We start from the raw sequence: 25,720 nt of genomic DNA, 5'->3' as shown, positions 1-25,720 counted from the left end.
TATGAATCTGCATATGTCAGACCCCATTGAACAACCTATTCACGTCCAAAACCCAGCAAGTATATGACAGATGGTAATATGCAGGAGGTCCCTATTTTAAGCATTAACTGAAACAAGCACACAGCCTTCATAATATGATGTACTCATCATCAATATGTGAGAAAAAAACGAGCTGTGGGTGAGTACACCTTGCACTAAAATTCAAATGTCAAACATCAAAATGTGTCTTTATTATCCTGAATATAAAAGTGTGCTTTTATATTTCAGATTGATTTGGAAATTGGTGTGTCAGATGGATGTCTGTGCCAGAGGTACAGTACATTCCAGAGAGAGGACACTGAAGTGGTAATGGCCCGTGCTCTCTGTTGACACAAGCTTGTGTCTGCTTAATAGCTCTTCTCCACGCCAGTACGCCTCACATCACACAGAGCCTGCTACTCTGAGAGCAGATTGTTCCACTCCGCTCTGTCTGCCTCCGACTGGTTGGAGATGCCCAGGACTGGCTGAGGCAGCCCAGGGTGCCGTCATCCTCCTCCTGCCAGAACAACCGCCTGTCTCTATTTTAACATCTCTGCAACAGATAAATTCTTCTTCTACATTATAGGATGTATCTACAGCAGGCCTCAGGCTTGGCATGTGCTCCAGTTATTTTCCTACACAGCAGGCGGTGAGAGTGGGCCTGATGGCGTGCTCATATTGAGTTGCAGTCCTATCATACTTTCCAGGGTATTTGTAGACATTAATTCATATTTTCTCATGCGCTTGTACTGGCTGATGCTCAGAAAGCACTCACTTGCCTCATCATACACATGTACACACCCAGGAGATGACCTCACATCCTGGATAAATATTTACATGAAATTTGATTGTTGCGCGATTTAAATTTCACGTAAGCAGGAAGTCTGTGGTTTCTTTCTATAACGCAGTGATTAAAAAGCTTGTAGCCTTGTCTACAAGCAACACCAAATATGAAAGAAGACACAGATGTTAGCACAAACCCAAGACTTTAATTTCTCCCCAAACAAACTGTGGACAACACATTTATACAAGATAGAGGTATCCAAACATGTCAAATAACAATATTAATTCATATCATTATTATAACATTAATAACATGGAATGTAGTACTGTCCATACACAATCTTTTTTGAACTTTGTTTATTTTATGAAACGTGTCAAATAAAGAAATAACTCTATATCATCTGTCTCTGATACTTATATGAATATAGTCTCTTTGAAGACGAACAGGGAAAGAAGGATGGCAGAATGAAAAGGCAAAAGAGAAGAATGGAGGGTGTGAGTGTACTACCTCTCCTCCCATCGACTCTGTCCTCATACACATACAACTCCTGCTCTCTCGCATAGCCCTGTCTCACTGTAAACACACACTTGTTCAACAGAATGTGTTGAAAGTGCATGTTTGTGTGTGCAAAATGCTGACACTTTCTTTGGAATCGGACACAATGAAAACATTTCTACTGTCTCAGACTTCAAACTACTTTTATTTGCTGTCTACCCCTTTTGTCCTAAAGGTGAACTGGATTAAACAGAATGATGACAATGGGTAAATCACTGCATCAGTCACACAGATGGCTCTTCTATGTTACGTGCAGGTCTGTTTCATATCCCGAAGACGGACACACACAACAGGAAGATCGAGAAGCACCAACGGCAGAAACGGGAACGGGGTCCGATGAAAGGCCAGCTACAACAAGGTCTGATTTTGAAGAGGAGAGGAGAAATCTCTCTCCGCTTCTGTAGTCCAGTCCTCCTCTTTTCTTCCAAAGGTCAGAGAGTGTGTTATTGTGCATCTGTGTCTGAATGTGTGTGTGTGTCGTGTCAGTCTTCAGTCTGTGCTGTGGTTCTCCAGCTCGGAGATGATGTTGATCAGGTTCTGGAGACCAAAGATGTAACCGCTGTCCAGGCCCTCGTGCACCACTCTGTCCTCCTGGTAATGTCTGCAGGTGGTGTGGGCAAAATCTATCATCCTGACATCCACCACGGGGCTGCGGGAGTCTGAGCGGGACAAGCGAGCCTGGCTGACAGCTGAGCTCCCGCCACTGCTGCTGCCATTGCTAGACGCGGAGGGGCTGTGAGGAAAACTAAGCGCACCTGCTACTGCACCCACCTCCTCCTCCTCCTCCTTTTCTGGTTCAGCCTCCACCTCCTCGTCCTCCTCATCCTCTTCTTCTGAGAGTCCGTCCTCAGTGTGTTGGCGTGTGTGTTTTCGGCGGGGCGCTCCGTCGTAGATGATGAGCAGGGAGCTGGAGTAGAAGCGATAGGACTCACAGGCTTCCAGGGCAGCTTGCATGTCTCTGAGCCTGTGCAGCACCGGAGAGAGGAGCTCACTTCGTAGATGCCGTCCACTGTGGAAGAACTGGAACAAAGCCTCCTTGAAGTCCGGCAGGGTCAGCCTGCGGCCGTGGAACTTGCTCATGAACATCAGCTGGCCCGTGTCAGACTGGTACACCTGAAGGGATGGAGAAACATGGAGAGGTTGGAAAAGTAGAGCAGGAATAGTGACTACTTCTACTTCTATAACACCCAAGATGTGTCTGACTATATTCAAAGTACTGCCTAAATTTGGCTTGTTTCACCTGCACTAGACTGGCCAGCTAAAGAGTTTCACAGTCATTTTACAGTTAATTGTACAACACACGTTTTGTGTCTTATTATTTTTTCTAGTTGATACTTTAATAATCATGGAAGTGAAGGGAAAAGGGACAAGTATACCAAAATATACAGAGCCACTATTTTGATTGGATCTGAATAGGTCATAGTCAAAGATGGTGAACAGGGAAAGGTCTTCTATTGTTCTCAAATAGTTCATGGCCAGTGGGTCACCTTTACTGATTTAATGGCCAAAGGCAAATTTCACTGCCATTTGGTGCTTGACAGATGCTAATTTCAGACCTTTGTTGCAGGGTACATTCCACAATACAAACAATACATGGTAGTCAGGTTATTAAAGGAATAGTTCCAAAATGATACAAACTGAGGCCAGTTTTGGCTCAAAGCCCACCTGCATGCCAGAGAGGCAGACTCCAATTGAGGATGCTGTGCTCTGCTGGCACTTGCGGATCTTCACGGCCTTCTTCTCCTCCGAGGCATCGTCTCCATGCTGCTGTGTGCCCATTTTTAAGTCCAACACACACGGCATGGTGTGCCGCCACGTCAGATTTTCCAGCAGGATGAATTCTGGGAAACTGAGTCAAGGAGGCCAGAGTCGAAAAAGCATGGCCTTCTTCTACGCTAATCAGCTTACAACTTAAAACTGCTTGACTTTGTTAGATTAAAAAAAACTATGTAGATCTAAGCTTTTCCCTCCACAAGTTTCACTGCATTCACATAAATTCCATTACCATTACAATACGGTCAGGCAAGTCACAGCAATATCAAGTTACTAATGGGAGTGCTTTGGAAGCGCAACTCCAGAGGACAAAGACATTGATAGCTAGACAATGTATTGGATAACAGGCCTCAGGTACATGTTGGAGCCACTGATAATCATGTATGCATTTCAACTGCATGTAAATAGGCAGCTGTTGTGGTGTCCTGGTGGCTCAGTTAGCCAGAGCACATGCCATGTCAAATAATCCTGTCTTTTTCCACTGTGATATTGTATGCTGGCAAAAAAAAAAAGGGAATCAAAAAAAAAAAAAAAAAAAAAGTAGTCCTCTGTCAGTGAAAGGATACTGTACTGGTTGCGGTGCTTGGCGTTTTCCTTCATCTTCTGCAGGTGGTACTGTTGACACCTGAGGCTCCAGGGGTTGTGTCGGAGCTGTGGTACAGCGTTACTGTGACTGCGCTCCAGTCTGTAGTAGAGCACCTCGGCCTGCCGCAGCGACTCCAGCCCCACATCCTCCTGCAGCTTGTGGACACTGGATGGCAGAGGGAGAGAGAGCCTCATTAGTTTTAGGCACAAAGATGAAAGAAAAAACAGACTCAGTATCTGCTTGTGTACGTGGTTAAAGTATGAATGTGGGTAGTAGAGCTTAAAACAAGAGGACAGTGATTAACTGTTGGATATAAAGAAGAACCCAATGGAACAGTGTCTTTCACTCACTATGATCCATCCAAAAAAATTTAAAATGAACTCCCTCATATATTTTGCCATCAACCGGTATCATCCTTCCATTTCAGTCCAGAGCTGACTAAGTTTTATGTTTGTGTATGTGCACGGACATGCATCTATTGCAGTTATATAACCCTGAGGCTGTGACCGTCTCTCTGGCTGCCAAAGCCAAGGATCAGCCGCTCACAGTATTTATAGCTAGAGCTTTACCATTCATGGAAAACTAAAGATTTCTTTAAAACAAATCATGGTTGTGTAACAGTTCTGAAGTGATCAATGCATCATCTTTAGTTTCATTTACATGATCCTCGATATAAGTGTGAAAGTGACTCACTTTGCCTCCGCCTGTTGATGCATCGACTACTCTTTTTATTTTATCATGAGTAAAAGGTCCCTCAGTGCACTGCTGTCTCTGTCGGGACATTTTCTTTCATCTCACCTCTTGTCTTTGTCTTTACGAGAGTGGCGGCTTCGGCCATCTTTGCTGTAATTCTCGCTGTCCACAAGCAGTGAGGATGCAATCATTTTCCCCCACTTGAGCATCTCGCTTTTGGGCTCGCAGTCGGCCGAGGGGTCCTTGTTCTCCAGATCTGCTGCTGGGTCACTCTGGAGGGGGTAAGCAATGACGCAGTGGTTCCCTTCTTCATCCTCCTCGAAGCTCACCGACACCACACCTGAGAGCGGGACATAGAGGGAGACAGTGAAGAGAATATGTCTTTCATAAAGAATCAAAGCACAATAAAGCTGACAATATAACACAAGCTCTTAAGTGCTAAGAATCTCTTATCCTCATCTTGCTGCCTTTCGCAGCAATTACACTTATAGAGTAGTTGGTGCTTACACCCACATCTCTTTAAGACATCTGCTCCAAAAATACCTGGACAAAACTATAACAGACGAGACGATGGGACAGAGATACTGAGCTCTCAAAGCAACACAGAAAAGGACAGAATAAAAGAACAATCAATATCAATGTGCAGGCAGTGGCTTGTGTAAATCCATATAGACAAAAACAAGCCATGCTCTTAAGTAGGTCTAATGCTAAAAAGCATATAGCAACATAAAGAAAATAACAGCCCAAACACAAATGACAAAGGCTACAAAATTTGTCAGTTCTGTTTATTACCAAACATTTCATCTCACACAAAATGATAAGAAATATACATATACAGAAATATACAAAGCAACACCGCACACATACACAGAAAAAAAAGATATGATGCTAGTCTACAGGCTGCAGTTATAGACAAAGAACACAACAAATAATAGTCAGCATGACAGCAAAGGTCCAGAAGATTCCAGAAGCTTGTTTGTATCATAAACAGCCTTTCCTCTCTATGGTGTCCCATAATATGGCTGAAGGAGAAGCCAAGATAAGGTGAAGGAGAGGACGACTGAGACAGTAAGTTAAAATAAAGATAAAGAGGTGAAAATGCTGACATGGAAGAAAGCACTGTTGCCACAAAATATTCATGGCACAGCAAGGGAAAGGGAGGCTAGAGTGACTGATTTAAGTTTTATTTAAGAGTTTTTGTTGAGGCTCAGTATTTTGGAGGTGAACATTAAAAGCGGCAGTGGGGCTTTTAGGACAATCAGAGGAAAGTGACTGCTTAGTCCTTTGACTTCTCTGCTGGAGACACAAAGGAAACAGCTGCACTGGCCCATGAGGCAGTGTCAGTCCAACAGGCTCTGTTTGCTAATGTCACTTACTGTGCATAATCTTTTCTAAAGATCCTAAAAAGGGTGTGGTGGTGGTGATTCCATCAGGTTTGTAAGCTCCACAGTCATCCAGAGGGCTGTCGATGTTGACCTTTTCAGATGACCTCATGGTCTCTGTCCAGCACCTCCTTGGATTACTGGATCTGAGCGAGGAAGAATCTCACTTTGTATCCTTTTCACCATGCTGGCTGTGTGCCAGAAAAATTCATGGGGGCAAACCTGACTTACCTGTGTTAGTGCAGCCTCTTACAAAGAGGACATCACAAATGGGATAGCCTGTTTGTAGGAGGCCCACTTGCAGTCTCAGCTGCAGCACCCTCCTGTGGCACAATTTGGTACATGCTGCTGGCAGGCACCTAGAAACAACACTTGAGCAGGAGCAGGGAGCTCCGTTTCCTAAAAATCTCAACGTTTACACACAACCTGCAAAAATGTAAGGCATGTCTGCAAAAACATCAGTCCCCACCTGATTTGCACATATGTACACAGAGCAATGAAATAAAGAAAGAGAGATGCATAACAACACAACAAAACACAACAGCCACAACACAGGTTAGAAAAGGCTAGTTTGCATTACCTCTGTATTGGGGGGTAAACTTCCTAATTGCAGCAGGCAGATTCTTGTAGAACTGATGTTCACGGGGGATGAGGGGCTTGCAGATGGTTTGCTCCCCGAAGCGCAGGACGCAGCAATGTCCCCCGACCTGGTGTATGAAGGGTTCAAGCATCACTCCTTTCTCCATGTAGCACTGCTGGTGCTGCTTCTGCTGCTGTTGCTGCTGCTGCTTTTGCTTTTGCTCTGCATCCATGGCCTCCTGGGCCTGAGCCTCCACAGCCGGACCCATCCTCCTCTGGCCCTGACCACACTACCGTGGGCATTAGCCTCCTCACGCACGCACACACAATGTGGTGGGGGCCCTATCTGGCAGGGGTCACGCACACACTCTCACTCAAACACTGCAGATCCACAGAGGACTAGTCGTGGTATCTCGCATTAAGGTTGCAAGTTATTCCCACGATGTCTTCAGAAGCGGTTGTTGTGATGGTGATCTGCTTCGTCTGTGATTCTGCTGGTCAACGACAGGAAGGAGGAAATAGAAGAGAAACAGAATAAAAAGCCAAGATTTAGTGGATATTTAATTCCTTTTTAACTCCTTGTCTCCTTTCAGTTCTTGTAGCTGAGTAGAAACAGAGAGCATCAGATAGTCCTTTAAATTTGGAGGTTTGGACTAGTGCTGCAACGGCAGATTAAGCAAACAGAGGCAGATTCTGCTTGTGCCTCCACTGCAGACTGAATGCTCTCTGACAGCTGAGAGCTGGCTCACCACTGGTAAAGCTCTCACAAGCCTGACACTCTGCCCGCCCCCATCACAAGCAATGCACCAATCAGGAGCACCCAAAGCAGGTTGTTTGGTAGTAACCCTTTGAGGGAAAGGAGCAAGAAAACAAAGACAGTGGTGGGAGGGGTGAGTCTGGGGGAAGGCAGAGAGAGAGGAAAGAAGAATAAAAACAATGAGGGACGGCGAAGCTGAACCCAGCTGTTTTCTCTCTGTGTGACAGCAGGGTTTAAACATTCCTCATATAAAGTGAGGTGTAGGGGAAGGAACAACAGAACAAGGGGGAGATAGAAACACAGAAACTGACATGCAGTACAAAATGACTTACTAACTACACAGAAAACTTGGCCTGAACGAGCCAACAGCTTTGGTAGCGTGTGATTAATGATGATAGCCAAAACATGGTGCAAAATAAAGACGGCGTCATTTTAATGTTGTCACACGTACATTAGTAGCCATCTAATACTGCTGCTCCCGGCAGGAGGCTCTCTCTCTCTCTTTCACCTGACTGGAATAAATATCTAAAATACTTTTCGACTGATTGCAAAATCAACTTACTTCTTCATAAGTAACCATTGCGAAGCTTTATAGATAATATTCTGACAAAAGAGCCTCTAATTTAGAGTCTATAAATGTATAAATACAATGATACATGTCTAACAGCTTTGATAATTTCTATATTTTGTATATACTTCTCCCACCTACACCCTGAACTATAGTGGTGTAACAACACTATGCTAACAAAGTGACTAGATATAAATGAAAAAGAGTTGTGGGGACCCCTAACTTTAGTTTACAGTCCAGAGTAAAGTGAAATTCTTACAGACCATAGTAGAGCCCAGCTCAATAAGAATTTGAAGGATTTCTAGAAAGTGAAATAGAAGATGGAGATGTAAATGACAGGATGTGGTGTTATGAAGATACGGTGGGGTGAGAAGGTGGGGTGACGGTTGCTGAGGGTAATCCTTCCAAGCCCTTCTTGACACAGATTATCGTAACAGGCAAAATAACGTCTGATTAAACCAGTCACTCACTGCTGTATTCATTCATGTGAGTCCACCTTTAAACTGCTGCTGGGAAGATGCAACACTGATGAGTGCATGGTGTATTATTACCAAAACATGTAACATGTTCCATCATACACCATCAGTGTATGGTTGCGTGTTTGTGGGCTCTGACATATCATCATGTGTTTTTTTGTGTACGTGTGGGTGTGTGGGAGTGTACTTGCGTGCATGTGTGTGTGCTGTACATTACAGTTGGACACTGGCTGGTTGTGCAGGGAACAGAGTCAGAAAACCCAGCACTAATCTCACTAATCCTGTCTCTTGGAACACAAGAGGAAAATAGGCCATGAAAACCAAGTAGAAAATAGCCAGAGTTACACTTAAACACACATATGTGATGTGTACATCCACACAAATGCATCTAAAGCTTTCTTTCTGATGGTGGACAAAGAAGTGGGGTGGACCTTGCAACTCCTGGGCACCCCCTACAAACACACCTGCTCTGATATCTTTCATCAATGGGCACCTTAATGGACAGACCTCTCAGACAAACAAGGCCTGCTTGGTCTCAGCAGGGGAAGTCTGTTTTGTCACCTCTGGCTCCCTGTAATCACTTCATTTTGTGTTTCAAGATAGCGAACACACAACACAGGTGTCCTCAATGATATATGTTTCTGTTTTTGTTGTCAGAAGGCTGCACGACTATAAAATCAAGATTTGATGGGTGGGTAATAAATGCAACCTGTTAACCAAGGATAAAATGAATCCCTGAGCTTATGACCACATGCTTGACTTGCACCGTAAACATACAACTATGTCAATGTCAACACCTGTATTGCATGCTATATTAAAAATAGCAATCAGAGAGAGAGTTGGAAATGACAGATAGTTGGCAATGTCAAGGGGCCAACATTAAAATCAGGATAACCTGCAAGACACCAGAGTGATATAGGTCCTCATACAGATGATGAAATGAAATGAATTGCTCAGAGCAGAACAAGCACTATGGGTGTCATTTAAATATGACACGTACTATTTGAAGCTTAAAGAGTTCATCTCATTGTCATCCACAAGCTCACAGGCCAGCTGGCACAAACATTAACAATCATGAATGTATGTAAATCAAGCAAACATTTTCAGTATAAGCAATAAACCTTTAAATGTGTGCAGAGGAATTTAACAGGCGCATGATGGAGCACTGAAGCCCAAACTGGAAAATGACCAAGAACTGTGCAGTGGAAATGACATACTGCAGAGAGCAACAGAAATAAAAAGGAGTGACAGGGAAGTGAAAGCCATAACCTTGAAAGAAATAGGCCGAGTACAGCATGGTGCAGTTAGCAGGGGCTTTTCACAGTGCTGATGAGGTGCGTGCCAGTCGCAAACAGAGACACTGTGATATGCAGCCAACAGGAAGTTGGAATCCAGCCCCTCACCTCCTCACAGAATACAACAGGTGTGCAGTTAGAAGAACGACTCCTGACAAGATCAGAGCTTTTCCAGCCTTATGACAGGACAGATTTTAATCTGTCTAACAAGGTACATCAAGGAAACAGCTTTGCAAATAGATTTCAAAGTCCTTGGTTTGTGTCTGCTCTCTTCTTCAGCCTGATAATTGTAGGTCAGTCAATGACAATTTTAGTTTCTTCTATGACACCAAGCTAGATTCAGGCTAAGTTAGGAAAGTAGACTGATTACACACGCTAGATCTGAGCTGGCTTTAGTGATCTGGCACTCCAAAAATGTCTCTATTAAAATCAATCTGAATCCCCATAAAACAGACAATATACCGTATATAACTATATAGAGGGTCACAGAGGGAAGAAGTAAGAACAGACAAAGTCAAGGTCACCAGTCTGTCACACGAATAGCAAAGACAGACCATCACATTTTCATTGAAAGCCATTTGCAAAGCTGTGGTTCAAAGTTCATTCTTACATACTACATTTCAGTTACCGGCAATCAATGCTCTTCTGTAGCTGTTGCCATGGAAATGATATGAACTACCAAAGAAACAGCAGCTATAGTTAAATACCAAGCCTACAAACATGTTCACTGTTTCTCTCATTCTTATCAATTTGCTTTGAGCCAGTGTTTTTTGCTGCTTGCTTTAGCATTAACATGCTTTACACTGGAACACAACTATCACAAAGCTGTTTTACTGATAATTGGCAATTCACATGCCCAGTTCACTACACATGCATGTCTTTGGCTTGTACGGGCAAACTGCAGTCCCTTGCGGACAAGATCAAGTACCAGAAATCAAACCTGGATCCATCTTCCTTACTGTAAATGTGAATGCATTCTAGACAGTAAGCTGAAGCCACCATGTCGCCTCTACAACAATATTTGACCTTAAAGGTCTTTTAACTGTGCTTTACCTTCTGCTCCATATTCAGAGTTATTCAGAGTCAAAGTCATGCAGACAACTGTCTCAACGTTCTCACCATGATCAACACATTCACAGAGATCAAAGGGCTCACTTAGCGAACCTAATCTGTGAGCTTTTATCTATCAACAATAACAGGGCAGCAAAGGAGACAGAGTGAGAGCAGCTATGTCACTGAGGTTATCAAGTGGGTGTGTGTTTCATTGAATCAAGGCTGCAGCAGTTCCAGAGGCTTTACAGCACGTTCAGGCGTCCTAGAAATGTGATCGGTAGATATGTCTGTATTAAGAGGACCCGTGTGGAGAAGGATGGTTGGTGGGGGTGAGGGGAGGGGAGCGCAGGAAGGAAGGGTGGGTGAGGTCTGTCTTTTGTCCTTGTGTAGCCATGGACATTGGGGGAGGAGGCTAATATGGAGGTGCTGAGTGAATTTAGATATAAAACACATACAAGGTTTAGGAGGCATTAGAGGGGAACGTGAAGGGCAAAGCAACAAAGCACACACATACACACACAAAAATATATTTGGATAGGTCTATCGCATGGTTTTTACTTCCAGTAAACAATCTTACAGACAACTACACCTTTATACATAAATGCCTCTAATAAATTATGTGTGTGTTCAGTGTTTTTCATGGTTCTGAGAACTAGTGTGTGGTGTGTTTTTGTACTGCTGACCTTACTCAAGGGCCTTAAAAGATTTAGGATGAGACAAATAATCCGAATGAGGTGGCATGAGTCTGGATTTACCTGGACTGATTTACGCAGTGGCCAACGGGAAACGTGCATAGACACGTCGACTCATATTCATGTGCGCACAACACTCAGAAGCCATGAAGATCACACATGCAGACAGGCAGGAACAGAGCAACTCATACACAAAAATCTAATACAAAAACACACAAACAGTAACTCCCCACACATACACACAAGCTCTACCTCAGCTAGCCTGGCTCCTGGCGTGGGTGCAGTGGAAAAAGGCTGATCTTACCTGTGTGGTGATTTGAGAGGTCATTTTCCAGACTGATCCCCTCACATGACACCACATAAACCCTCCAACCAAATCCTCGTGGGTCACCAAACACCTAAGCCCCCACTAAAAATACGACATGCTCTAAGCAATTCAGGCTGCGAGGTAGCTATTAATAAACAAAGTCAATGCCAAATACAAGAGACAAATAAACACAGGGATCATACAGAAGGGAAACAATTCACTGGCTGCCACCACAGGCCAATAGGGCAAACATTGAAGTCCTGGTGTCAGTTCCTGCCTATACCTGCAACAACACAATTGTACAGACACGTCAATCCTGTCCATCTACTTTTGATCTAGTTGTCTCATTATGCATGGAAATACACCTGAACACGATGCAACAACGCTGACAAGAAAATAGTAAAAATGACTCACTTGTCAAAACATCTTTGCCCTCAAAGGCTGAGCCATTCAGTCATCTTAAATATCCTATATCTTGCTTATGTTCTTAATTTAATCTTCAAATACAAAGTATTTTGTTTATTTCCTCTCTATTTAGTCTATGCTTAGGACTGTATGACAACTATACGAGTGTTGCTTGCAATAATGCCTGTAGATCCATACCATACAAGGTAAAACTATTAACTTTGACAGCTAGAGGAAGAGCAAGATTGCCTTACTGTGTGACAACGGTGTACATGAATGCATGTGTGTACGTGTGATGCAATGGGTGGAGGGTGGAGGGTCGTCCCACCCTCACCCATCCTGGACCTGTTTCCTGTCTAACATCTCTGGTGTCTTACTGAACAGGGAGGTAAAAGATGCTAAAAAAGGACGAAGGGAGAGCAAACAGAAAATGGAGGGGAGATATGAGTACTGTGAAAAGGAGAGACAGAGTGAGATTATGATGAAAGGAGTACACCAGGTTTTTGGCTTGATGATTGGCCTAATTAACTCGATGGGTAAATGAGAAGTACAGCACCAAAAATATCCTAATATCCAGATTTCGGTCGAAATCTGTACCTCTCAATGGTCCTATTCTCATAATAGTGCATCTATCAAAGTTTGGCTTTAATCCAGATACTTTAGGAAAAAAATTAAATAAAGTATGAGGGCATCTAGTAAAGATTTCTCAGGCTGCAGAAAAAAGTTGCATCATCTGCATATGTTATTTTTGTTTTCCATCCCATCTGGTTTTAAACCTGTTGCACAAATTACTTCTAATAGTAAGAGTTTCAATGAATAATAAAAACAATATGGAGACAGTGGACACCCCAGACGTATGCCTCTAGACAGGGTAGATAAATATCTAATATTTACTATTTTGCTGGTTGGTTATACATGACATTCACCCATTTCATGAGGGTTTCCCCAAAGTTAAAAAACTGAAGAGCTTTTTGGATAAAATCCCATCTTATATTATCAAATGCCTTTTCAAAGTCAGCAATTAATTAAAATTGAGATTTTTGTTCATTTTCATAATAGTCTACAATGTCAAGAAGATGCCGTATGTTATCACCAATAAAGCGCCCTTTTATGAAACCTGTTTGATAATTTTTTATTATAAAACCAATAGTTCCTTTTATTCTCAATTCAATTTTAGAAAGGATACAGGTATCACAGCAGAGCAGTGTCAGTGGTCTCCAATGTTTCATATAAACGGGATCTTTGTAATGTCCCTCTGGATCTTGTTTTAGGAGTAATGTGATTATGCCCTCATTCTGTGTGTCTGATAATATTCCCCAAGTGAAAGAGTAGTTAAAAGATGCCATCAGAGGTTTTTTAATTTCTGTAAAAAAACATCCTCTAAACCTCAATAGGAATGCCATCAATCCCAGGTGAGAAAGAATTAATGGCATCCAGTAACTCTCCTTCTAAAATTTCACCTTCAAAACTTAATTGCTGATGTACTGAAAGAACAATTCAATATCAGAGCCAGCGAGAGACTCTGGCTCTTTCTCAAAAGAAAATAAAGCTTTGAAATAATCCACCTCCTCACACAATATTTCCTGTGGAGATATAAGTATAACACCATTTGTGGTACACAAGTTCATAATGTTTTTCTTGGCAAAATTGCTTCAATGTAATCTTAAAAAATTAGCAGTGCACTTCTCCCCTTTTCCCATCTAAGTTGCACGAGTTTCTTTTTTATTAAATAAGCTGTTTCTACAGAGAGCAGTTGTATTTCATCCAGCCTTTTATTCAATTCATATATCTCAGTTGGGTTTTTACATCATATTTACTATAAATGTTACTCTTGAATTACACAGAACTGTCATTACAGAATGTATGAGATAATGCAAGTCATCTACTCAATGTAGAGTATCTTTAAATGAGAATCAGAATCAGAAATACTTTAGTGATCCCCGAGGGGAAACTCTTTGTGTTAGCATAGCCAGCGTGGCCAGCGTTAATGTTGTTATACGCATGCTTTTCTTGCTATTACAGCAAAATTTCAACCCAAGAAATGTTACAGGCTGATTTTGTGACTTTAAAACAATACAGGATTGACAAACAATAGGATTTACAATGCTTCTCTTATTGACTGTATAAGGAGGTATTCCTCGTATCTGATAATTCAGTAGTACTGCCCAAGTTTGTGACTGATGGTGAGTCATTGAATTAAGGAAGTACTTATAAAGCCGTAAAGCTCAGCGACACTGGACAGGAAATAGGGATGTGGACGTCAGAGACTTCCTGGCTTAAACTGTCCACACTTCTCAGAATCATTAGACAGAGACTCAGCGGGCTTCAGCCCATTGACACAATGCAGTTCACCAGCTCTAGGCTGGCAGAGAACTGCTAACGGGTTCTTACACTACTGAATGCCTGTTAATGCCTGATTCATTGACAGCAACATACACAGTATAACTAATTAATTTGTCATCAAGCTGAAATGTGTAGAAACATTCTCTATTCCTTAAAGATTCCCTTGGTGTTTTGCTGTTCTTCTGTGTTTATTGCCAATTAATTTATTATGTGCATCATATTTACACAAACCACAAAAATTTGCCTTTTACAGTGACATTAAACCCAAATTCCCTAAGTTGTTTTGGTTCTGGCATTCTCCTCATATAGGCCTGGACTGGACTATTTCCATGGCCTTTTGGCTGTATTCCTCCTCTGCAGCTGAGGAAGGTCAAAGGGCACTGGCTCACCCCCACTCTTTAGTTCAACTTCTAGGAAACTTCATAGATAGGACAGCAGAGCAGTCTCTTCTCTCCCCCAACAGCACTATGGCTTGGCTGGAGAAAACCTCTGGCTGACTGCCTGTTATACGGACCACGCTCAAAACAAAAATCTGTAATTCTACTTAGAGGAAAACAACAAATGATTCTCATCGCAAAACTTGGCCAACAGTTGTGCAGCCAATGAGAATTGGAGTGAGTGGTCCTTTCCACAAAAATGAAGAAAAGAACAGATGTTTCAGGAGTAGAAACAATGTGATGTAATAGTTTATATCCTCAAAATCATACTGCCAATATCTCCCTAAACATAAGCCGACAAATTACACAGAACAGTTAAGTGAAACAGTAGCATATACTGTACGTAGTTATCTTAATGTCAGACTAGCCTGGACCGAGCAAGGCTGTGGGCAGGTAAACAATAGGTCAACCCCAGATATCCATTATAGTCTCTCTGTGTTTGGCAGGGACCTTCGAGTTGGGTTACATCGTGTGAGCAAGTGATACCTGTCGACATATCACTATCACGAGCACCCAGTCAGTCTGCTGTATTGGGGCTGAAGCCCATGTTTGGTTAATCCTATAGATAGGGCCATTGACATAGTTGTATGTCAACAACACTCAACACCCCACCATGGCTTTACATGCAGCACCATGACAGTGTGGACATTTGAAGGCCTGCCAGGACAGACAAAACACAGTTGCAAAGGCACGGGCCAGGGGTGAATCTGTTTGTGTTTTGAATGCAGTGACAGTGGCATTTCCATCCAGCAGTAATTTATCACTCAAGACACTTTTGCATTAAAATGCTGGCCTGAGTTGCCAGTCAGACACAAGTACCATAGCTTTCCCAAGCATTTCAAATCGCAGATCGAACCGGGCAGGAAGTCAGACACAGAAACGGCATAGAGAATCCAGTCAATTTTCGGAACAAAACCGGCTTGCTGATGCAACATTATAGAGTCATTCCTAGTGGAATGCAGGCGTAACACAATGTAAAAAGTAAAACAAAAAGTAAGTGATGATCTCTAAATCTCTCTCTCTAAATAATAAGCGCATGTTCACTGGTTAGTGATATTTTGTCTTTACTGTGAGTGTTTTGTCAATCTTGAATCTGAAATGTATTTTTTTTTAATACTCAATATTGTTAAAGAAATTGACATTTTTTTGCACATGGTAAATTTGTTTCAAATGTTCTAGTACAACCAACAGTCGATACAAAAGAACACTGTTAAAGCTATTAACAGAGCATTAGCCTAAGCCTATACAAACCACATAGAGATGATGCTAATAATCATGATTGCCTTCCTGTCACCTGGCAAAGTATTTGCAGTGGAGAAGTAAATCAAATCTGCAACGATCTTATAAAGCTGTGTTTGTGCGGAGGGGAACTGTGGCAATGTCAAGGAGGCAGAATAATCAAAGCAGACCCTCTTTCTTGTCAACTTGACACCACCTGCTCTCGCATCGGAAGTTCTCATGATATTTAGCCATTTAGTGATGGTGTGTGTGTGTGCGTGTTTGTGTCAATACAGTTTGTGAATCCTTGACATTTCCTCACCTCCAAAGTGTGTCAACTCCTGCCATCCATTAACCCACGTGAGGTGATGGGACGGGGGGCTGCACATATCCTTTAGCACGTTGGCACATCTCTCACACCAAATATAAACACAAGCCACATCTCTTACCATAAATAACAGCACTCATACACCTTATCGCATAGTACACAATGGCATGCCCTCAGTGTCACTCTCCAGACCAAAGCTCTTTCTAGACACTCACATTGCTGTGCATAGCCAAACAGAATTTGGATGCAGCTATTTATTACCCAAAAAGGACAGGCCATTGCGATGGTGAAAGCACACTGTCAAAGCATTTGTATCTATTATATTATGTTTTTAAAAGGATACTCATAAAACAAACAAATATAATGACAAATGGAAATATAAGAAGAAAAATGGATGAGGCAAGACTGGGGCACTGAAGAAAAAGATGAAGGAACAAGGAAGAAAAGGATTGCAATGAAGGGAGAATGAGTAGAGCCTACTACAGGATAGACTAAAAGAAATGTGAAGCCATGGCTTGAAACCTGATATCATCATATTAAAAGAAATGTGATCATTGTGTGAGAAGACAAGCAACTGCTTCATCCAGGACACCTAATACTGTAAATCAACTCAGCATGCAAAAGGCACACAGTCTCAGCCCTGGCTGACAGCCACCCAGATAATTATTAATCTTTGGAAAAAGCCCACCCACGTGCAAAAACACAATGCGGTAATATAAGGCTCTAATTAAGTACAGTTCCAGCAACTTAGAGGCTTGGTGCAGACTGACCTCAAATATGTATATGCATGAACAAATGCAAGCAAGCATACACACACACACACACACACACACACACACACATGTCACATACAAGGTTACACACCTGAAAGTTAGTAAGGCTGTTTATTATGACAGAAACTAGAGAAGCTCGGGGCTGTCAAACACGAGTCTTGTGTGCTACTGTGATACTCTGCTGGATGGTTTGACTCTGCTGTTCACTCTGCTTGCAGTGCAGGCTGCATCTGAACTCAGCATCTCAGCACAAGGAACATAAAACAGACCAATAACCACGATGGGAAATAATCTGTCACCCAAGAAATGCTTGTTACTAGGTGTTAGATGTAGGCTTGTTTATTTAGCCCTTATTAGACCTGCTTTATGTGGTAACCCAAACTCAATTTGATGGTGCATAGCAAGCTACTTTCTTTTCCTACTACACTTTAAACTCCTTTTGTCAAATATTCCCACAGTAATGTATGCACTATATCACTAAAAATATATCCGTTATTCATTATCCAAAGCAAACACATATAGAGCTATTTTAATGATATTATTCCATATAATTTTATTGGAAACCAAATATGGCACAACTAGTGCCGAAACTGTAAGTAGGTCAAGAAGCAAACCATGATTCCCATAATTACTGTGGTCACCCACGGCTATCAAAATGTAGGAAAAAGCACCATTTAGTAGGTTTTATGTGGTATTCCAGTAGGGAAAAAGAGGGGACTGGGAAGAGCCATAAAGCTCCACAGTAGCATAGGTGAGAAAACAGTAGGGAGATTTATAGCGAGGTCTGTAATGAAATGCATAGTGTGTTTAGTCGGTGTGGGTAGGGATGTTGGCTGTTAATACAAAGCAGTGTGTGCTGTGTTGGCAGCAGGGCAGCGTGTTTCTGTGCCATAGACAGCTCTGCATTGCAGTGCTTGTGTGTGCACGTGAGGAAGAGCGCACATGTCAGAGGATTACAGAAGAGCCCATCCATATCCCCCTCTGAACACCACTTCCCCTCCTTCAGACAAAATCTACACTACCTTGCTGCACTAATGCAGCCCTCATTTCTATTCCTTTGTCAAGTGAACATCCAGTCCTCAATCATTCCCCAAATAGCAGCATTTATCCAACGAAATAAGCACTTCATACCCTGAAATCGGCGGCCTACCCAGCAATCTGACATAATGTAGACAACAGTCAATCCACTACAGCCAACATCTAAAGAAGGAAACTTCTAGTCTGGGAATCAGACGAATCTGCGAGCTCATGTTTTATTTGCTCTGGCAGATGCATCTGGCCCCCCTCCCATTCAGACAGATTTCCACCCATCCTGGATATGGTTGGGACAATCGCAACCACTTATTTAATATTGGGCAGGTAAGGAAGGTTGAGGAACCAAGACCTGTTATATTTTCTCTAAAAGAAGAACAAACAACTGCACTTAAAGCTTTTGTTGATAAGAAAGATGTGTTTGTCGTACTCACGACAGGATTTGGTAAGTTTACTTTACCAACTATACTACATCACACATTTCGTTGCTCTGATTGGTTCAGGTCTATCCAATTGCGTCCAGAGGAATTTTGGTCCGTGCTGGTTGATAACACCCCTTGGTAATCAAAAATGAACTGAGAGGTTCAAGACAAATTTGTGAATTAGGCGAGGAAACTTCTTTTCCTGGACAAAATGTAGTCTCAATGCGCACTTTTTCCCCTCACAACGTTCCCTATCACCTGCAGTCCACTGCAGTACCCCCCATTAACCGCTCATCCATTAATTATGTTAAAATTTAGATACATTTCTGACTCTCCTCCCGTCACTCAGTATCTTTTTCTCCTGAGCTAAAGTTCTGTACCTGAATAGTAAGCAGTGCATATGACACATAAGCAGTGTGGTGAAGAGGGCGCTGAGACTCCTGCGGTTTGGGGTGCTGGTCCTGATGATGGTTTCTGAGTGGGTGCTGATAGGAAAAGCTTGGTCTTGTTCCAGTAGGCTGACTGAAGAACAGCTGGGGCCCACTGAGAGACAGAAAGAAAGGACAGCTAAATCATCATGTACAGTGGAAAAGTACTGCAGCCTTTTCTACATAACACTGCTGTAAGAAAAAAAAGTACACACCTGCATGCAGAATGCAAACACACACTCCATCCCGTTTGTCATTGTAACTGAGACGGTATTTGCACAAAGCAAAAAAGACAAATAATAAGTGCTTGGGTGTTACAAACAAGCTAAAATGTGCAATTCCTCTATCTAGAACTGGCTGAGCAAAACTAAACTGGAACCACTTGCAGATTCCAAGTTGGTCACTTCTATTTCTTCCTATTATGGGTTAAAGACTTACATTTTTCCACAGTACCACTCAGGTAGGCAAAACATTTACCATGGATAACCTAGAAGCATGACAACCAAAGTACATGCATAGCATTTCTGTGGCTCCATCTAAATCAAACACGAGGCATGAGGCAGTCTATAGGCCTTTATGCAGCACATAGCCTATGAAAGAGATATCTATAACCTCAGCCAAAATATTTGCATGCATTTTCACATTATCTGGTTGACCTGAAGTGGAAAGTTTGACATCTCAATCTGAATATGAGAACAAGAAGCTTGCAATCTTCATTAAGACTTTGCAATTATTCAAACAACCTCTTTCTCTGTTCCTCTCCCTCTAAAGCTGGAAGCAAATAAATTTATGCAGGCTACTCTGGACCTCCAGTTCAAGTTCAAGGTGTAGCGTCTGGAGCCATCATATCATCGCAGCTATGATGTAACACGCGTTATGAGACATGAACATGCTGGTGAAACTCTAAGAGAAGGTCACACAGGTGTAATTTCTAAATCAGACCCAGTCTCTCCCTCTGATGACTTACTTGTGAGGCATTTATATCAGTCTTAAAATAGGGTATACCAACTCTCTGTCCAAATCAATCTACAATGTCCAACCCTCACTTATCTCTACTCAGAGCCAGGACAATATTTGGCATTCAGATGGACTTTCCCCACTGGCACAGGGTTTAGTTACAATATAGTGGACCACAAAGGACTGGCTTGTTTTTACCCCCTGGTGAGGACATTTGCATCCACAGCTATGCATAATATACAGTAGTCTAGATATCTGATCTGGGCTGTCAAGTCCAAACAATACTTACATAGCACTAACATGACCTGGACTAGTAACAGGATGCCTGAGACACAGTCAGGGTCACATGGGAAGGTAGAGAATGAGCCCACAGAGAGGAGATGGGGGAAGACTGGTGGCAGAAAGTAAAGAACGAGCACAGCAGTGGATTTATGGAGGGTGAGTTGCAGACAAGGGAGAGTCCAGCGAGGTTATTGCCTACCTGAAGCTCGAACACCTCTGGCCTGGCTTGGTGTGCTCGAAGGACAACCCCTGCTAGGCTCTGTCTACCTGCAAAACACACAGAAAAAACATGAACACCAGAGTTATGACGCATATGTTGCTAAACTAACAGTCAACAGAGTTAAACACACACACACAGGCACAAACAAAACCAAACCCCAAAAATAGAAACTGTTGTTTCCATGCCATTGACCTTTTCTACCCTGACAGTGTTTTCGCCATGAAGGAGTTGCTTAAGTGCATTTCTCCAGAGGCCAAACCTCATAACTGAATTCTCAACGAGTCAGTGACAAATTAGAATTCTCTCTGCCCAACTCTCTCATGCCCAGTAGAAAGGGAACAGTATGTTCCTCAAACACAGCGCACACACACATATGAGTAGTGTCAGTCAAGGCATGAAAGGTGCATGCGTGTGCATGCACACAAACACACACTGAGTGCAGTCAGGCAGACACATTTCTGAAATAAATGTGATGTCTGACTAACCAAATGCAGCACAATGATGGGAACACTGAGGCGACAATTCTCTGAATGTTCAGGTCCTGCACGTGAACCACAGCTGGGGCTCCACAGGGAGAAACTATGTCCTGCATTGATAAAAATATATAAGAGTGACTGTGTTATCGAGAGGGGGAGAAGTCCTTGGAACAGAGAGATGTGAGACAGAAAGGCTGAAAATGTTGAGAGACTGAAGGGAGTCAGACGCCAGACGGACACAGATATGGATTCAAAATGATCTGGCAGTGCCAACAAGAGCTTCGACAGTCCAGTGATAGTGCGAAGAGGTTAAATATAAACTCAGTAATTCCTCAACAAAAGCGCACCTACTTAGAGTCTGCCTGAATGGTAAGATGTGAGCTAGAGGGAGTGAGGTGGAGGGAAGAATGTAGCTGGCTGCTGGCAAAGGCTCAGGATTGTGCCACAGCTACTCAGAGCAGGTCAGCCACTCATCAAATGAAACGGTTTCATGCTCAGTGCCCTCTCAATGACAAATACCACGCTCTCCTTCTCTGTCCAACTGGTTTCCCTGGCATAGGCCAGCAATCCACCTCCATGCCGAACGTTAAAGAACCATACTTTTCCTTTCAAACTGGGCTCACAGCTACTAATCAGAAAAATTAAGCCGGTGAGGAGATTATCATATGCAGTCTCAGGATTAAAGCTCGTCACAATTTCCATGACTGAGATGGAACTAACTGGTCAGTCCCAGCCATGAAGGGGAACGATAGCCCTGACAGTCACCCTGTTGGATTGGGGTAAGTACCTGAATTATTCAGAAAGGTCAAAGAAGCTCTGCTGGCTCCAGGCCTAGGCCACTCTTTGATACTTGAGCATCAAATGAGGTTCAGGCACAGTGTTACTTTCTCTCCACAACACAATCCTAATGTGGTTTCATCTTGTCCATATCCAGTGTCAAGTGTCTATTTCTCCCTATGTTTTGATCTCAGAGGGAAGCTCTTCGGTTCTGCTGTGGAGATATGGACCAATCTTTGATGTAACAACCTTCCTTAAGGCAAACAGACTGGTCGAGGTATTAGGGGATCTATTCTAAGTTGTTTTTGACACATTACATTTGTGTTACTCTATGACCCACATCATTAAAGAATGTTTCTGTCACTAATCCGATGCTTGCTGGCCAGTTACTCATCTCAGTGTGACGTCATTTGCCTGAAAGTCATGGTAAAAGTATGTCTCAGTGACAACTTTAAGTGTATAGACCTATAAATAGGAGCACTAAGAAATGCCCTAAAAAGGTCAGATACATATACATAAAAAACATCTTGTTAAAGAAGCAGTGTGTAGGATTGAGTGGCATCTAGTAGTGAAATTGCAGTTTGCAACCATTTGAATACAGCTCGCCTCGCCCACTTCTTCCAAATGTGTAGGAGAAACTACGGTGGCCGCGAAACTTGCGAAAGGCCCACTCTAGAGCAAGTGGTTGGTTTGTCCATTCTGGACTACTGTAGAAACATGGCGGTGCAACATGGTGACCTCTGTGGAAGGGGACCCGCAACCTCTGATATAAACGGCTTGTTCTAAGGTAATGAAAAAAACAACAGTTCTTATTTTCAGGTGCTTATACACTAATGAAAACATACTTACGAATATTATATTCCATTTCTGCCAACAGATCCTCCTAAATGTTACACACTGGTCCTTTAAAAGCACCCTAGTTGGTTTCCCAGCTAAAGTCTCTAAATCCAAGCTAGCACAATGCCAGTAAACATGGCAGTGCCTATGAGTATGTGTAATAAGAGCTCTCAGATCAAAGGTTTGGGAGATTAACAGGAGCTGAATGATTGACTGCAAGAAGCTGAGTACCTAAAGGGGGCAGAGAGTCAGATGCTAGCCGTGCTGTGGGTCAGGAGTTGGGGATAACTGAATGAGAAGCCGAACCACGAAGGCAAGAACTGCTGTAATTCCTTTTATGTACGTACTTGGTTTGTTATACAAAAATACAAATTTGCCATCACTTTAAATATTTTAAAGTACACACAAGCCAACATGTAATCTGCCAAGCAAGTCATGTGTCATGCTGTTGTATGTAAATGTATCTTTGTTCTGGAGGCTGACATTAATGCACACACTCTGTGTCTATTTGTCTGTCTGTCAAGTACTGGCTGTGTGCTTTGCTGTGTGCTTTGTTACCAGACCTGCGAGTAACCTCGGAGGCATTTTAATGGAGCCAAGCCTATTAGGATCTATCACTGCAGACAATTCTGGCCTTGTTACTGCAACTGGAAGCTTATGTAGCATCCATCATCTTCTGATTTATTCAACTGTTTTGTTTTAGAGTATGTTTTTGCTTGGTCTGTCACCCTGCCTGAACTGCCATCAGCCTTATCAACATAATAACAGATAGGTTGTCAGCAGTTTGCCTTTCTTTCCCAGAGTTGGTTGCTACCAGGTAAACAGGGGAAATCCAGGAGTCAGGGGAGATCTCACCCAGATACAAAGACACATGTACAGCACTGCATTCAAGGAAAAAACACCCCACTTTGAAATTAGCCCTCCCTGGAGTTGCCTGCTCAGTGTATCCCTCAACCCCCATTATGATGTAGGTTTTAGAAAGTCATTTTACAGTGCTCTGCTCTCTGTACACACATAGCAAAAACAGAGTAGCTTGATTCACATGTTTTGTCGCAAAACAACTGTGCTGTGGGTGCAGAAGTCCAATTTTCACCTCACTGTCATTTGGCTACAAAACACTTGGATGATGCTGTATATACTTTTCTGCTCTAAGACTTAGTCATTATTAGGGCTGAAACTAACAATTATTTTCATTCATAGATTATTCTGTTGATTATTTTCTCAATTAATCACTTGGTCCTAAAAATGTCATAAAATACTGAAAAATTTGTAAGTTGACATTTTCACATTGCTTGTTTTGTCCAACCAACAGTGAAAAACAGAAATAGATTCAGTTTACAATCATAAAAGACTAAGAACACCAGCAAATATTCACATTTGAGAAGCTGGCACCAGAGAATTTCTGGCAATTTTGCTTAAAAAAATGACTTAAACAATTAATCAATTATCAAAATAGATTAGATTTATTTTCTGCTGATCGACTGCTTGCTTCAGCTCTATTCAATAGCGAACGAGCTGTGTTAAACTTAGTAAATTTAAATAAATATATCAAGTTAATTTATTATAAAGGTCAAATTAAGTTCAAATTAAAACAGATCACTTTGTAATGACTATATTTTTTTTCTTTGAAAGTAAACCAGAGCTGCTTGGCTTTTTCTAGCAATATCTACATGTTGTAGTGCAACTGCTGTTACACAAGGTTAATTGCAATTTGGAGCTCCAGCTGACATTTCAAATTAGATAACAGTACAAACTAAATGCAGATTAAATCACTTCAGATTATCATGCAATGATTATCATGTGATTCGATGGATGGATGGAAGCATAATATGCTATGTGTAACTAAACATGTTTGCGTCAGCGTGCGCACAAGTGCTGTGGGAGACAGAAAATGAGAAGTGCCTGTGAAATATGTGGTGCTGAATTCTATCTTCAGTGAGAAGACATTTTGTCATCATCCATGCAACAAGCTGGCATCAGTTTTCAATGACACTGAATACTATCACAGCATGGGGGAAGCCAGCCAAGCCATTCAGAGCCCTTTTCCATGTGGGGGAATCCTCACCATAACTTGTGTTATGTAAGTGCTAAAGAAGAATCCTATCCATTAGGGGAGATCCCCAAGGTTTCTAATGGACTCATGTGAAAAAGGGGATGTTGACTGGCTGGGCTGACTTTTAATTAAAACTGCAGGACGCCAAATCAACATTTGAAAACAATCTAATGAGTCTAACCACATGTGGTTTACCATTTCAAACCCATATGGTGGAAGAGAAGTTACTAAATTGAATGCTTTGTAGTAAGAACAGGCAAACGAAATAAATGCCAGTCTAGATCTGAAACGATTTCTAGAAATCCAGACCTAGTTACTCAAGATAATCCACAGACCTTGTTGTGAGCAGTTTCAGGTAGGAACTATCGGTAGAAAAAAAAGTCTCTACATGAAACTGCTTGCAACAAATCTGTGGATTATCTTGAATAACCATGTCATGATTTCTGGAAAGAGACACTGCTGTTGAGTTTTTCAAATGTTTTTTTTTTTGGCACTTTGAGCACCACAAACTGAGTGTGAAATAGTCCCATTAAATTAAAAAAATGCAGACATCTCTACGGCTGATATCGCCAAAACTCAGCAACCCACACCAAAACAATTTAGATGGATAAACAGCACTACAGGTAAGAGGAAAATATGTATTTCTGATTTTGGGTTGAACTACCCCTTTAAAATAAGCTACTTATTAGCACACACTCAAACACTTGCACAAACCTAATGTAATCATGTAACTGTAACCATGATCACAGTCTTTCCTCAGTAACTACAGTGTTTCCCTAACTTACCTTAACGTTACATAAGTAATTGTAATTGCTCATTTGGTACGTTTATTCTTTGCCCCTCTTCCATAACCTCCATTTCTAACACACTGCTCATAACCTTATTTAGACAGCAACTAACTGCACTTTATAAAGCTCACTGTTAATTTTGACGTTACACAAAGCACTGTTGAGTATCTAACACCAGCTGGATGGCTAGCGGTAACCTTGGTTACGCAGCTAACCTAATGTTAGCCAGGGTAACGTTAGTTAAATAAGCCCAAACTGGTCGGTTCTGTTTATCGTTTATCTAGCGTTACGATGTATGCCGTTGCCATAAGTATCCGAACAGTTGAAAACTGTGCGAACATTAAAAATAACCTCTTCATCCGCACTTCCTTAACGTAGCCCCCCTCATTTTCAAGTGTGCGTTTTCCGATTTGGCAGATGACTCTG

The 25,720-nt window shown here is 42.1% G+C and overlaps 1 protein-coding gene across 2 annotated transcripts; it reads right to left on the bottom strand.

The window, feature by feature from the left end:
• Positions 1-987: 987 nt before the first annotated feature.
• LOC122888763 (inositol hexakisphosphate kinase 2-like) lies at positions 988-25,720 on the bottom strand. 2 transcript variants are annotated; one of them, XM_044223596.1, is made up of 8 exons: positions 25,646-25,720; positions 20,343-20,410; positions 18,857-19,019; positions 6,372-6,861; positions 4,515-4,749; positions 3,697-3,881; positions 3,023-3,198; positions 988-2,470 (listed from the first exon to the last, which is right to left on the bottom strand). In XM_044223596.1, the coding sequence occupies exons 4-8, from the start codon at positions 6,637-6,639 to the stop codon at positions 1,847-1,849; spliced, it is 1,488 nt and encodes a 495-aa protein (XP_044079531.1). In that variant the 5' UTR covers positions 6,640-6,861; positions 18,857-19,019; positions 20,343-20,410; positions 25,646-25,720; the 3' UTR covers positions 988-1,846. The 2 variants fall into 2 exon arrangements, with proteins under 2 accessions (XP_044079531.1, XP_044079542.1); XM_044223607.1 differs by lacking the exons at positions 18,857-19,019; positions 20,343-20,410; positions 25,646-25,720 and adding an exon at positions 5,786-5,937 and having other exon boundaries at positions 6,023-7,110.

The sequence above is a fragment of the Siniperca chuatsi genome, linkage group LG2, assembly GCF_020085105.1.
Source record: "Siniperca chuatsi isolate FFG_IHB_CAS linkage group LG2, ASM2008510v1, whole genome shotgun sequence".
Lineage (NCBI taxonomy): Eukaryota > Metazoa > Chordata > Actinopteri > Centrarchiformes > Sinipercidae > Siniperca > Siniperca chuatsi.
This window is presented reverse-complemented; position numbering and strand designations above follow the sequence as displayed.

Excerpts from the sequence above, each read along its gene's own strand:
- LOC122888763 (XM_044223596.1), bottom strand. The coding sequence starts at position 6,639 with ATGGGTCCGGCTGTGGAGGCTCAGGCCCAGGAGGCCATGGATGCAGAG. Across the intron at positions 4,750-6,371 it reads GTTTACCCCCCAATACAGAG|GTGTGGTGTCGGTGAGCTTC; the intron begins GTAATGCAAACT and ends TCCCGCTCTCAG. Across the intron at positions 3,882-4,514 it reads CGTAAAGACAAAGACAAGAG|TGTCCACAAGCTGCAGGAGG; the intron begins GTGAGATGAAAG and ends TCTGCCATCCAG.